Source organism: Pelophylax lessonae (assembly GCF_965119305.1).
Source record: "Pelophylax lessonae genome assembly, chromosome: 1".
NCBI classification, from domain to species: domain Eukaryota; kingdom Metazoa; phylum Chordata; class Amphibia; order Anura; family Ranidae; genus Pelophylax; species Pelophylax lessonae.
The window spans coordinates 35239382-35254353 of NC_138768.1; the positions used below are offsets into that span (position 1 = coordinate 35239382).

The 14972-nt window shown below is 46.1% G+C and overlaps 1 protein-coding gene across 1 annotated transcript in view; it reads left to right on the forward strand.

The window, feature by feature from the left end:
- DCAF12 (DDB1 and CUL4 associated factor 12) overlaps positions 1 to 14972 on the forward strand; it is a 45347-nt gene that overhangs the window by 3686 nt on the left and 26689 nt on the right. The window contains exon 2 of the mRNA XM_082243323.1: positions 4593 to 4847. Coding sequence (XP_082099449.1) covers positions 4593 to 4847 — 255 coding nt within the window. The remainder of the gene's footprint in view (positions 1 to 4592; positions 4848 to 14972) is intronic.

Below are 14972 nucleotides of genomic sequence, written 5' to 3' on the forward strand. Positions count from 1 at the left end.
AAATTCTTGGCCGAAGCCGAATAATAATGAAATGTTTGGCCGAAGGCCGAAGGCCGAATACCGAACGCGGTGTTTCGCATTTTTTTCATTTATTTTGCCAATTTTTTGTCCTCTCTCTTGTCCTCTCATGTCTCTCTCTCTCTTGTCCTCTCATGTCTCTCTCTCTCTTGTCCTCTCATGTCTCTCTCTCTCTCTCTCTTGTCCTCTCATGTCTCTCTCCCTAAATGTTACTGTAGGGAATGGGATTCAGTGCACACTGCAGCCTTGTACCATAGGGTTAATGTTAGTGACACTGTAGGGATTGGGAAGGATGCTGGGAATGGAAATCAGGAAGCATGCAGGCAGCCTTGTAAATTTTAATTGCAGATACAGGGCACTGGGCAGGTCAGGGTTAATGTGGTAACATCAATTACTCAGTGACAGTCAGTCAGTGTCAGTGTGGACTCGATCAGATTATACAGTGACAGACAGTCTCTCATAGTGGTGGTAGTAGGAGGCTGGAGGTGGACTAGTAGGAGCCTGGAAAGGAGCACAGCCGCATACATACATTACTCACTCGTGCACTGCAGCCCGCCCCACACATTCAGTGAGTCTTACTCTCCTCCCTAGTTTTTTCAATGGCACATTCAGGAAGCCAATCACGCCGTGAGTATCGGCACAGCGGAACCAATCAGGTGTGCAGGCACGCGTGATTGGTTCGCTGTGCAGCTAATCACGGCTTGATTGGCTTCCTGAATGTGCCATTGAAAAAACTAGGGAGGAGAGTAAGACTCATTGAATGTGTGGGGTGGGCTGCAGTGCACGAGTGAGTAATGTATGTATGCTCACCGCTGAAGTGTCCCGGCTTCCCCTGCCTAACACGGAAGTCTGTGAGTCCTCCTGTCCTCCTCCGAGTCCCTTCCCCCTGTAAATATCGTGACCTCGGCGATATGAATATCGCCTATGGCAACAGAACGATAGTCGATATCATATCGACTATCGTTCAGCCCTATTGTTCGGCACAAAATTATTCGGCCTTTTGACTTATTCGGCCGAACACCGAAAGTGCTATTTTTTCTGTTTTCGGCCGAATAATGTTCGGCCGCCGAATATTCGGTGCATCCCTAATATATATGTATGTATGTATACATATATTAGATAGATAGATATAGATATATATACAGTTGGTTTGGGCTGCTCATTCACAAGAATTACGTGTGTATATATATATATATATATATATTTACATAAAAAGTACAGTAAAACTGCAGGAAAGGGCACTGGGGGGTAATGTAATGTGATTTTATTTTGAACGATATCAGTGTGTTTGGTGCATTTTACATTCGAATTTGCCGCCGGTTCCACCCCCCGGCGGACGTCACGTCGCCGGAGACGGAAGCCGGGGCTCGCAGACGATCGGGAGAGAGCTCCGCCGCCGCACACCGCCCGCAGTCTTCGCTGGATCCCAGAGAAAAGGTAAGTAAAACCTCCTCCAGCATCCAGCGATCTTATTAGCGCTACCCCGAGTGTGACTCGGGGTTACCGCTTTTGGCACTAAAATCTTACCCCGAGTCACACTCGGGAATACCGCTAGGAAGGTTAAGCAGAATGTATTTCTCATGTTAGCTCAGCAGTTGTGTAAAAGATGAGACCTCACAGCTGTGACCATTGTCATAGTCTGGATCAGTATGTGGGGGAGGGGGGAGTCCAGCACCACCTTGTGATGTCAGAGGTTTGGCTTCTCATTGGGTGGCCTTTCCTCTGATCTGTAAACAGTGCAGGGATTTGCAGATCAATGTTCATCCACTGAGAGTGTCCATATGGAGGCCAATATACATGTATTTGTGATTTTGGCTTATAATCCACACTCCCTGGCCACTTTATTAGGTACACCTTGATAGTACCGGGTTGGACCCCCTTTCTTGGTGGCATAGATTCTACAAGGTGTTGGAAACATTCCTCAGAGATTTTGGTCCATAGTGACTTGATAGCATCATGCAGTTTCTGCAGATTTGTCAGCTGCACCTCTATGATGGGAATCTCCCGTTCCACCAAATCCCAAAGGTGCTCTATTGGATGAGATCTGGTGAGTGTGGAGGTCATTGGAGTACAGTGACCGGTTCTGGTGAGTGTGGAGGCCATTGGAGTACAGTGACCGGATCTGGTGAGTGTGGAGGCCATTAGAGTACAGTGACCGGATCTGGTGAGTGTGGAGGTCATTGGAGTACAGTGACCGGATCTGGTGAGTGTGGAGGCCATTGGAGCACAGTGACCTCAATGTTATGGTGAAGAAACCAGTGGTGAGATGATTGGAGCTTTGTGACATGGTGCATTATCCTGCTGGAAGGAGCCATCAGAAGATGGGGACACTGTAGTCATAAAGGGATGGACATGGTCAGCAACAATACTGGTGTTTAAACGATGCTCAGTTGGTACTAAGGGGGCCAAAAGTGTGCCAAGAAAATATTCCCCACATCATTACACCATCATTCTGAACCGGTGATACAAGGCAGGATGGATCCATGCTTTTATGTTGTTTAAGCAAAATTCTGACCCTACCATCTGAATGTCGCAGCGGAAATCGAGACTCATCAGACCAGGCAAAGTTTTTCCTATTTTCTGTAGCCCAAGTTTGGTGAGTCTGTGCCAATTGTAGCCTCAGTTTGCTGTTCTTAGCTGACAGGAGTGGCACCCAGTGGGGTGTTCTGCTGCTGTAGCCCATGTTCTTCACAGTTCAATGTGTTGTGCGTTCAGGGATGGTATTCTGCATACCTTGGGTGTAATGAGTGGTATTTAAGTATCTGTTGCCTTTCTATCATCTCAAACCAGTCTGCCCTTTCTCTTCTGACATCAACAAGGCATTTTCCGCCACACAACTGCCTCTCACTGGATATTTTCTCTTTTGGACCATTCTCTGTAAAGCCTGGAGATGGTTGTGCATGAAAATCCCAGTAGATCAGCGGTTTTTTAAATACGCAGACCCACCCGTCTGGCACCAACAACCATGCCAAAGGAGGCATGCCGGCAACCAACAAACATGCCGGCATGTTCAAAGTCACTTAAAGGAGTTGTAAAGTCATAAGTTTTTTTTTTTTTTTTTTTTTTTTATCCTAATGCATTTTTTGCATTAAGCTAAAAATCCTTCTGTGTGCATCAGCCACTTACCTGAAGTCCTCTGTCTAGCGATGTCCACGAGTGTCCCAGCCGTCCGAGATTTAACCACCTGATTGGCTGAGACACAACAGCGGCACCATTGGCTGCTGTCATTCAAAGTCAGATAGCCAATCAGGGGACAGAGGGGGCGGAGCTGGGTCTGGGCTCTATCTGAATGAACGGAGCTGTGACTCGGCTTTGATGCCCCCATAGCAAGCTGCGTGCTGTGGGGGCACTCAACAGGAAGGAGGGGCCAGGATCACAGAAGTGGGACTCGAGAAGAGGAGAATCCGGGCTTCTCTGTGCAAAACCAACTGCACAGAGGAGGGAAGTATAACATGTTTGTTATTTTTATAGGAAAAAAAATGATACTTTACAATTCCTTTAAATCCCCTTTCTTTTCAGTTCAGCAAATCATCTTCACCACTTCTAGATGCTTAAATGCATGGAGTTGCTGCCATGAGATTGGCTGATTAGCAATCTTTGTTACCAAGCAGTTAAGGTGTAACTAATTAAGTGGCCGGTACGTGAATGTCAATGATTAGAATAAATCTGAACAAGGGCTGAGAACCTCGTACAGAACGCTCAAGCTAGCATTTTGTTGGAACCATATCTGTCTTTACCATAACATGGTCTGTTGAATTCAGATCTGATTTGTCCAAAGTAGATCTGTGGCCCAGTATAGACAACCAACTATTTATATATTCCTAACAAGCAATAAAAATGCTATCTAAAAAGAGACAATGAGCATTCTACAAGAGATAATCCAAGAGTCCAGGCAACGCTGCGGTGGGTTGTCCCGGAGAGTCCGGGCAACGCTGCGGTGGGTTGTCCCGGAGAGTCCGGGCAACGCTGCGGTGGGTTGTCCCGGAGAGCCCGGGCAACGCTGCGGTGGGTTGTCCCGGAGAGCCCGGGCAACGCTGCGGTGGGTTGTCCCGGAGAGCCCGGGCAACGCTGCGGTGGGTTGTCCCGGAGAGCCCGGGCAACGCTGCGGTGGGTTGTCCCGGAGAGCCCGGGCAACGCTGCGGTGGGTTGTCCCGGAGAGCCCGGGCAACGCTGCGGTGGGTTGTCCCGGAGAGCCCGTGTAAAGCTGCGGGGGGGGTTGGCCCGGAGAGCCCGGGTAAAGCTGCGGGGGGGTTGGCCCGGAGAGTCCGGGCAGCCCTGCAGGGGGGTTGGCCCGGAGAGTACGGGCACGCAGCATTAAGATAAGATAAAAAGCCTTGTGTGCCCCCGTCAGCTCCCCTAACACCTGAAGTTCCTCTCTGTCCAGACGCTGCGGGCGGTGGCCAGTCTCTGGGCACGCTGCGGGCGGTGGCCTTATCTTATCAGTGCTACACTGTCTATAATGGAAATCTTCTCCACATGGGCCTGCAAATTAACACTGTCTTATTTTTCCATTCAATTAAAAATTTAGTGTTCAAATGGTTTGTTTTAACTTAAAATTTGTGTTCCTCTTGCAGGCTGACTGGGACCATGCCCCTCAGAAGCGGAGGAGGCTTCCTCTACAGAAGAAGTCTGTGGTTTATTACCTGAAAACGAGGGAACTGAAAGCTCCGGGTGACAGCAGCTACCACTGCCTGCTGCGTAGCTGTGCCGCTCAGACGCTCCCCGGGATTCTCAAGGAGAGAGAGTTTAATCTTGGCACACTCAACAAGGTGTTTGCTTCCCAATGGCTAAACCATCGGCAGGTTGTTTGTGGAACCAAATGCAATACGGTAAGTTTATTACGGTTTGGATGCTGTATTTGTGCAGCCAGTAGAACTCTCTGATAATCAAAGTGAGATCCCTCAAAACTTGAGATGGCAATTTGTTTTTGTTTTTTACCGATTTTCAGTTTACATGCATAAATAATTTTAGGCCTAGATGTATTTCCTTTTTAATAGTGCCTTAATGCCAAAACTTTTTAAGCTGAACATCAGCTTTCAGTTCAGTGTTGCACAGCTGTACAGGCTCCTCTCCTGGACTGAAATCGCTTTTTCTGATTTTCTTACACACTTTGATCTTTCCATAGTGTGCTTTAGAAGCTGCAGGAATTCATTTCCTGGCTTGAGGATGTTCGGTGTCATATGAAAGGATAAGCAAATCCAAAATTTTGAGTTGGGGAAATCGTCCAGTTGGGACACTTGTTGCAGTATTTAACCACTTGCTGCCCGCCCGCCGCAGATGTACTGTGGCAGGCTGGCTCGGCTGTGCGAACCAATGTATAGGTACGTCCTTTCGCGGGAGCGCTCCTGGGGGGGGGAGGGCGTGTGCACCCCCATTAGACAGCGGGGAAGCCGATCCTAGGGGACCGGCGGCCGCGATTGCCATCAGGCACCCGCGATCGCTCCTAGTGGAGAGAGAACAACGGTCTGCCGTTGTAAACGCAGCAAACCGTTGTTCTCTCTGGAATAAACAGAGTGCCTGTGATCCTCCTATTTCGGATCACAGATCTCGTGTTGATGTTACAAACCCCTCCCCCAACAGTTAGAAAACACCGCCTAGGCTCACACTTAACCCTTTGATCTCCCCTGTGTTAACCCCCTTCTCTGCCAGTGTCATTATTACAGTAACAGTGCATATTTTTAGCACTGATTACTGTAGTAATGTCACTGGTCCCCCCACAAGTGTCAAATGTCAGTTAGGGGTCCGATCTGTCCGCCGCAATGTCGCAGTCCTGCTAAAAATCCCAGATCACCTCCATTACTAGTAAAAAATAAATAAGAATGACATAATATAAAATACGCCTATTATAAAAAAAAATTTACAAAGAATAAGTAGCAGGATACAAATTGGCCTAAAATGATGAGAAAATTTAGATTTTTATTTATTTTTTTTTTATTGGGAATGTTATAGTAGAATTTAAAAAATATTGTTTTTTTGTTTTTTCCAGAATTGTCGCTCTTTTTGTTTATAGCGCAAAAAATAACTGCAGAGGTGATCAAATACCACCAAAAGAAAGCTCTATTTGTGGGGGAAAAAAGGGACATCAATTTTCAGTACAGCGTCGCACAACTGCACAATTAAAGAAACGCAGTGCCGAATCGCAAAAAATGGCCTGGTCATTAACCACTTGCCGACCGCCCCACGCAGATTTACTGCGGCAGGGCGGCTCGGCTGCACATAATCGCGTAGATCTACGTGTTTATGCGCACACAGGAGGCGCGCCATCTAATCACAGCGGGAGCCATAAGGAGCGTGCACGATCTCCGCCAGCCTCCCGCGATCTTCTCAGAAACTGACAGGAGAGCCGCCTGCCTATGTAAACAAAGCAGACGGCTCTTCTGTCAATACAGGCACACCGGGACTGTGTGTTTCAGCTCAGCTAAAACCCCATATCTCTGTGCCTTTCACAGAGCCCCCCCCCCCCCCAGTTAGTAAGCACATTTAGGCATACATTTAGCCCTTTGATCATCCCCAGTATTAACCCTTTCCCAGCCAGTGTCATTTATACAGTAATGGTGCATATTATTTAGCACTGATTACTGTATTAATGTCACTGGTCCCCAAAAGGTATCACTTAGTGTCAGATTTCTTCCGCCGCAATGTCACAAACCCGCTAAAAATCGCTGATCACTGCCATTACTAATAAAAATAAAAAGTCCAAAAATCTGTCCCGTAGTTTGTAAATGCTATAACTTTTGTGCAAACCATTTAAAATAATGTGAAGATGGTACAGCGCCACTAGATAAATTAACTAACTAAAAGAAAAGAGGTGAACCAATGTCCATAAGTCCATATAGAGGAAAAGGAATCAAATGCTGAAAATGTAGCCACAGATCCAACAAAATTCTTGCAAAGGAAGTTTCTTGGCTGAGATCACACAAAAAAGAGGATGTACCCTTACCAGATAGTTGGACCCCCTATTACGGAAGGTCAAACAGGCGTGCGAAATCAGTCACCAGAATTCCTCTCCGAACAACCACAGAACCTCCGGATAAGGACCATGGAACCGGTAGACCTCAGTGGACTCCAGGTGTACAAAGGGAATGACCTCCAATAATACAAATGGGGGCGCACATGGTGAAGTATGTACGGATTTTATTAAATAAAAAAAGGTTAAAAAACTCACATGTGACTGCTTGATACAGGCATGTTATTCAATTGATTGGCCGCGGCTGGAACAGCGTGACTGCATGGGGGCTAGCGTACCTGACGCGTTTCGTCCTGCAAAAGGCGTTTTCAAAGGCAAAAGCCCCCCATATGCAGCACGCTTTTATAGGGTGCCCCTGATCGTTTGGAATGCGGCCATGTTGTCACTTCCGGTGCGCGATGACGCACTTCCGCTTCCGGTGCGCGATGACGCACTTCCGCTTCCGGTGCGCGATGACGCACTTCCGGTCGCGGCGTGCGTGATGACGCACTTCCGGTTTATCAATCGGCATCGCTGTGAGGCGGTGCTGAACTACCAGAAGCCTGACGTAGGAAGCTCAAAAAGGAGGCAGAGAAGACAGTCAGCAATGGAGGATGGAAGTCACCCGACCGCCCAAGGCCAGCCGGAAAAGACCCATCAAATCGCAAACCGTCCCCCCAAAACCATAAGCTATCAGCAAATTGAAAAATATGGTCCAGCCACATTACAAACGATCTAATATGCAATGTATGTTACATAGTGGAAACAAAAAAATTTTTTTTTTTTTTTTTTGCAACCAGGTTGAATACAAAAACACACATATAAACAAGTGCATTATATATAAAACCTAATTAAATGAGTTACAAACTAATACCGATAATAAAATCAATGATAAATTTTAAACCCATCTGCATGCAATGACTTAAAATTGAATACATTGAAGGTCACATAGTATATATGAGATACTATAGTACTCAATCTTGCCCGGTGGTATCTACATATCCACTGGGACAGCAAAACCTCCATAACTGTTCAAAGTAAGAGAAGGAAAAATGGGATAAGCAAATTTGCAGTGGAAGAATGGTGCTTCCTTAGCAATCTTAGTCTTAGGGGTACAGAAAAAAGTTCCCAAGCAGTGCACTCAAGTTGTTGTACTTAGATGCGGGTGCAGTGCCGGGGGTACTGGGACACTAAAGAAAAAAAGACAATAGACAGCAAGTGAAAGAGGGTCTAGGGAGTCAATCTGCCAATCAACTATTGTTGATAAAGCAGTTGACGTCCCAATCCACGTTGAGACCAAAGGGGGTGTAACACTTCAGGTCAAAAATCCACCTGGTCTCAAGTCTTGAGATTTCCCTCCTCACATTGCTCCCCCTCCAGTGTGGGGTAAATTTGTCAATGCCTATAATCCTGGTCCCAGCAGCTTTTTTATGGTGACATTCCAGGTAATGTCTCGAAACAGAATGTTTCGGAAAACCTCGACGGATATTACCAAGATGTTCATTCACTCTGGTTTTCATGGCTCGGGTGGTCCTACCCACGTACTGGTATCCGCACGGGCATTCCAGCATATAGACTACGTTCTCTGTTGTACATGTGATGAACGTGTCAATAGGGTAGCTTTTCTGTGTTGCTTTGGAACGAAATGATAGAACCTTTCGTTCCTTTATGGCATTAGTTTTGCAAACCACACATCGCCTGCAGGGGAAGAACCCTTTTATTTCAGGAAAGAGGTGAGTGGTCCTAGCAGGAGGGTCCACGATGTTTGGTGCCACTCTAAGTCTCAAAGGCGGGGCGCCCTTAAACACCACTGTGGGCCTTTCCCCAACAACAGGAGCCAACACTCTATCATTTTTCAATACATTCCAATGACGATTAAAGATTTTCCTGATGTCCCGAAATTGGTGAGTGTATGGAGTCACAAAAGCGGTGGTAAATGCTGCATTAGGCTCCCTGTTAGCCCTAGAACCTGCTAGCATGCTTGTTCTATCCAGGCCAGCCACTTCCTGAATCGCTAAATCCAGTTCAGAGTTGGAGTACCCTTTATCTAGGAACCTCCCTTTAAGGACTCGTGCTTGCTGGAAGTAGTCCTCAATTAGGGTACAATTCCTACGGATCCTTGTAAACTGGCTTTTGGGCACCGACTTAAGCCACGAGGGGTGATGGTAACTGTCGGTCCCAATATAGCCATTACGATCCGTGGCTTTAAAAAAAGTAGTAGTCACCAATTCGCTACCTTTAACTGTAATGTTGAGGTCGAGGAAGTGAATATTGGATGAACTCGCCTCATGCTGTAGGCGTATCCCAAAGACATTAGTGTTCAAATCCTCAAAGAACTGGGAAAGGGACTCGACGGTGCCATCCCAAATGAGAAGCACATCATCGATGTACCTTTTCCACATCACTAGCTCGTTACGTTGGTCCTTAAAGATGAAATCCTCCTCCCACTTTGCCATGAACAAGTTCGCCATGCTAGGGGCGAACTTGGCACCCATGGCAACTCCCCTGGTCTGGAGGTAATAAGTACCCCCAAACCAGAAGTAGTGGTGGGTCATGGCAAAGGAGAGGAGATTTAGGACCAATTCCCTTTGTGCTGGGATGAGCAGTGAGTCCCTCTGTAGGAAGGAAGAAACTGCCTGGTGCCCGTGCTCGTGGGAAATAATAGTGTAGAGGGAGGCAACATCTGCGGTAGCCAGCAGATAGCCCTCCCTCCACTGTATCCCATCCAAGAGCCGGATCACCTGTGTCGAATCCCTCAGAAAGGTGGGGGTGGAAACCACCAATGGCTGTAGGTACCCGTCAATGTACTTACCAACCCTTGAAGTCACAGAATCTATCCCGCTGATGATGGGGCGGCCCGGCGGGTTAACCGGATTCTTGTGGACCTTAGGGAGGTAGTACATGACGGGTACCCTTGGAGCCATAGGGATCAAAAACAGTTTCTCCTTTTTACTGAGGATATTGTCCTCAAACGCCTTCTCTACTAGTGTGGTCAGCTCTTTCTTGTATTTACGGGTGGGATTGGATCTTAGAAGTGAATAAGTGTCCCGATCCGACAGGATATTGGACATCTCTGTCAGATAAGCTGTCTTATCCAAGACCACATTCCCCCCTCCCTTATCTGCTGGTCTAACCACCAGATCATCTCTGGACTGCAGAGATTTTAACCCAGCATCAAACCTCCTATCAGCATACATGCGTTTGACCTCCAGTTTCTCCAAATCCTTAATCACCAGGTCCTTGAACACGCCCAGTGAAGGAGCCAAGGGACCAGGGGGATTAAACAAAGAGACATTGGAAAGATTGGAGTGCCTGATGCCTTCTCTAGTCTGAACAGGATTTCTGACAGGGTTGGAGAGAATATAGCGTTTAACATTAAGTTTACGCGTATATTTTTGGACATCCATAAATACAGTGAATTTGTCTAAGGGTTTGAAAGGGACATGTTTCAAACCCCGGTCAAGAACAAATAGTTCGTCCTCTGTGAGTGAGGCAGAACTTAAATTAAAGATGCCAGCACCTAGTTTAGTCTTTTTCTTTTCTTTCCTGCTCCTTCTGCCTCCCCTGGTTCCTCGGCTCGTCCTGTTGGGCGGTCGTAATCGTACCTGTCCCTCAGGAAAAAATCCGGGTATCTTTGAGGATACTGAGGTCCCCTAGGTGAATCATACCCACGTTGACTAGGGTAATTATTCCTCTGAGGGACCGGTAAGGGATGTCTCGTAATGAATCTATCATCATACTGGTCATAGTATTCCTGGTGATTCTCCAGAGGCGCATAGGAGTTAGAAGTAGGGGCATAATATTGGTTGTTTTGGAGCTTTTTCTGTTTTTTCTTTTTATTTTTGTTCTTATTCTTACTCTTTAAAGGCCTTGTTGGAGTATTGGCCCTAAGCGGCCTCAAAGCATTGGGTCCAGAGGGTGTGTGATTGCCTCTAGGGCCCGCTGGAGGGCCAGAGGGTCTGCCTAACGTGGGCGTGCCAGGTGCAAATCGGTAAGGAGTGCCACCCGAGATCATACGTAATGGTCTACTATCGGCACTCCCACCAGCTGAAGTACTAGCACCTTGGTTGGTCTCCATTCCGGAATCCACCAGATCCAAAGATGGCACATCCCCGTTGGCTGCCTCTGCCCTCCTTTTTTGCCATTTAAATACAAGGTCGCTTCCGTAGTCACTAGCATCCCTGAAGTATTTTTTCCTTTTCTTATACTTCTGTTCAGACTCCTCCTTCTCCAACAGCCTCTGAAGTTCTTCAGACCTATTTTTGAATTCAGGAGTGTCCTTATGTGGGATTAGTGACGTCTTTAGAACGGTAAGCTCCTCATCCAATCTGGTAAGTTTCAACTTTTTACGAGTAATGAGGAACCTCAACATATTGAGGCCCGCATCGTTGAAAAACTTAAACCAGAGGGTTAGGTCTTTTTCATCATCTTGGGGATTGACCTCCCACCTAAGACTCCGTGGTACAAAGCCCTCCTCCAGATATTTCTCGAGGAGAGCTATGTCCCAATTTGTATGGGTCTCAGTAATCATGACATTACGCACCCTCATGAATAAACCACCAATATCTGACCTATTAGGGTCCGGAGAGCCTTCAAAAGCATCCTTAAAATTGGAGGCTGAATTTTTCCTAAACGGGAAAATATCCATGTTAAAGTGTAAATTAAACACTAGTTGGCTGCAGCTCACAGATGATAAGTCAAGTGATACAGTAATAGGGGGTCCAACTATCTGGTAAGGGTACATCCTCTTTTTTGTGTGATCTCAGCCAAGAAACTTCCTTTGCAAGAATTTTGTTGGATCTGTGGCTACATTTTCAGCATTTGATTCCTTTTCCTCTATATGGACTTATGGACATTGGTTCACCTCTTTTCTTTTAGTTAATTTATCTAGTGGCGCTGTACCATCTTCACATTGTCTTTTTGGTTTGATATACTTTGTACTAGCAGCCTTTTTAGCTCATTGTTCTCTGTGCGCAGCTTTCCTCCATTACTGAACCATTTAAAATAGGCTTTTTGGGATTTTTACCAAAAATATTTTGCAGAATACAAATTGGCCTAAATTGATAAAAAACAAAAAAAAAACAATTCTTTCAAGTCTTTATTGGGAATGTTTTATAGCAGAAAATAAAAAATATTTGTGTGTTTTTTTTTTTTGTTTTTTTTTTGTCACTTTTTTTGTTTATAGCGTTTTTATAAATCTAAAAAACGTAGAGGTGATCAAATATCACCAAAAGAAAGCTCTATTTTTAGGAACAAATATATTTTAGGGGGTAAATACATTAAAGTGGAGTTCCACCCAAAAGTGGCACTCTGCTTTAAATAGTTCTAACCCCCTAACATGCCACATTTGGCAGGTCATTTTTTTTTGGGGGGGGGGGGAGGGGGTACCTAGTTTTGACAGGTACACGCTCCCACTTCCGCTCGGAGCGCCGCGCCGCGGCTCCCTGAACGGAAGTTCTCCTCTCCCCCTCCCTCCCTGCAATCTTCTGGGACATGTCAGAGGTCCCAGAAGATTGCCGGCCAATCAAGACACGCAGCGCAACTCGCGTATGCGCAGTGCGTACCCAGCTGTGAAGCCGCAAACTGTCACAGCCGGGTGCCCACACCAGTGATGCCGGCCCCGCCGAGACCAGAGGAAGAGGATAGAGGCTTCGGGCGGCCGCATTGCTGGACCGTGAGACAGGAGAGTGTCTGTTTATTAAAAGTCAGCAGCTACACTTTTTGTAGCTGCTGACTTTTAATAAACACAGAAAAGGCTGGAACTCTGCTTTAAGGAGGTAAATCCTTCCGGAGCTGAAGTGGTTAAGAGACTGAGCAGGCAGGCTATTATCACAGAAGTGACATGCAATGTCTCCTTCGCAATAAAATGCACCTACTACCCTGCATTCTTCAGTGGTTGTCAACTGAACTGTGCATGCACAGCTTGGCTTACATTTCTGGTACGGTTCCTGTGTGCTGGGATGATTGGCTCCTGTGCGATAGCAGGAGTTGCATCATCCTGTGCTGGGCAGTGGATATGCCAGAAGACCGACACCCAGGGAGAAGGCTTTATTTGAACTTTTAGAGGGAAAGTAATTAAAATGCCTTCAGTTCTGTTTTAAAAGAGGATTTCCCTTACCTTGGGGAGATTTATTTTGACTTCCTGTTGTCTGATTCCAAAATTAGAAGGTAATCTGACCAATGAGATACTGTCTGGACTAATCCCCCTTCCATCAGGACTCAAAAATAGGGGTGTAGGTAAAAAGTACTCTACCTGGTTAGGAAACTTGAAGTACCGAAGTGCATAAAATACCCAGTTTCAGCATCTGATTGCAGCCTGTTATGAAGCTACTGCAGATGTTTGCAGAAATCTAGGTGCCTTAAAGCGTAACTCCACTTTTGTCAGAAATAAACACTCCCCTCTGGGTGATATCTGTACATTACAAGGTTTATAACAACCTTTCTTGCAGATTCCTACCTTTTTTGTTATTCTGAAAAAATCATTGTTTGTTCCTCTGCAAGTGGGTCTAATGGGAGGGATTTCATAATTATAAGCCAGTTGTGCAGCTGCAGGTCTCTGAGGAAAGCTGCTGGGCTTGCGTTCCTTTAGACGTTTTCCTATTGGGAGTTTCTGAACAAAAATGAAATTTTTGTTGCAGGGGATGCCAGAAATCTGACTTGTATCTTAGTGCAGACTTCTGGGAAAATTGGTGAGCCAATCACACAAGCAGGAAATGATGTTTCTGGGGGTGTGGTCAGTATACATTCTGTGTACAGAACAGCTCCAGGCAGCCATATTGTATTGCATTTTCAGAAAATTACAACAGCTGTAGATTGAAAAGGAAAGGTCATTTTTAATATTCTGTTGCAATTGTTAAGCTATATTATTTTTTTCTTTTATTTGCAATTTTTTTTTCCCACACGCAAGCAAAATTACCCTTTATACCTGCAGCAGTGTTGCTCCCACCAATTTGACAATCGGGGGGGGGGGGGGGGAGGTACCATGCACAGCTGCACCAGACAATCTGCTTCCAAATTCAGCTTGTTGAATTAAGCTATAACAATAGAAACTGGAGAAACTGGAAGCTGATTGGGTTACTGTGCAGAGCTGATACTGGAAGCTAATTGGGTTACTGTGCAGAGCTGAAACTGGAAGCTGATTGGGTTACTATGCAGAGCTGATACTGGAAGCTGATTGGGTTACTATGCAGAGCTGAAACTGGAAGCTGATTGGGTTACTGTGCAGAGCTGATACTGGAAGCTGATTGGGTTACTATGCAGAGCTGATACTGGAAGCTGATTGGGTTACTGTGCAGAGCTGAAACTGGAAGCTGATTGGGTTACTATGCAGAGCTGATACTGGAAGCTGATTGGGTTACTATGCAGAGCTGAAACTGGAAGCTGATTGGGTTACTATGCAGAGCTGCACCAGATTCCCCAGTGTCTCATTCAACATCTAAGACTCGGTTCACACTGGGGCGACACGACTCTGTACTACTTCGGGGGCGACTTGTGCATTACCGTGCACCACGACTTCGGAGCGACTTGCAGGGACTTCACATAATGGAAGTCTATGCAAGTCGCTCCAAGGTTGCCCCGAAGTAGTACAGGACCCTTTTTCTAAGTCGGAGGGACTTGTGTCGCTCCTATTAGAATGGGTCCTGTAGCGGTCAATGGACCGCGAGGGAGCGTGACTTGTCAGCTGACAAGTCGCCTGACAAGTCGCGTTAGTGTGGACCGGCTCTAAAAATAGTTTTTCCTGCCCTCAGCAACTAACTATTTTTTTTCCTTTATTTTTTTTTTGGTGTGGTAAAGTTGAATTGAAAGGAGAATATATGCTCTGTAGTGGAAAAGGAGCGAACCTTCTCTAGATCAGCCATTCTCAAGCAGGGTTACTCCAGAGGTAACTGGATGCTCCTTGATTATTGGTTAACTGACCTCCCATCCAATGGTGTCTGCATTGTTCCAGGTCAGATGCCACTGAGCAGAGTCAATGGCATTCTACCTACCACTGTGTGGAGGAGCATTC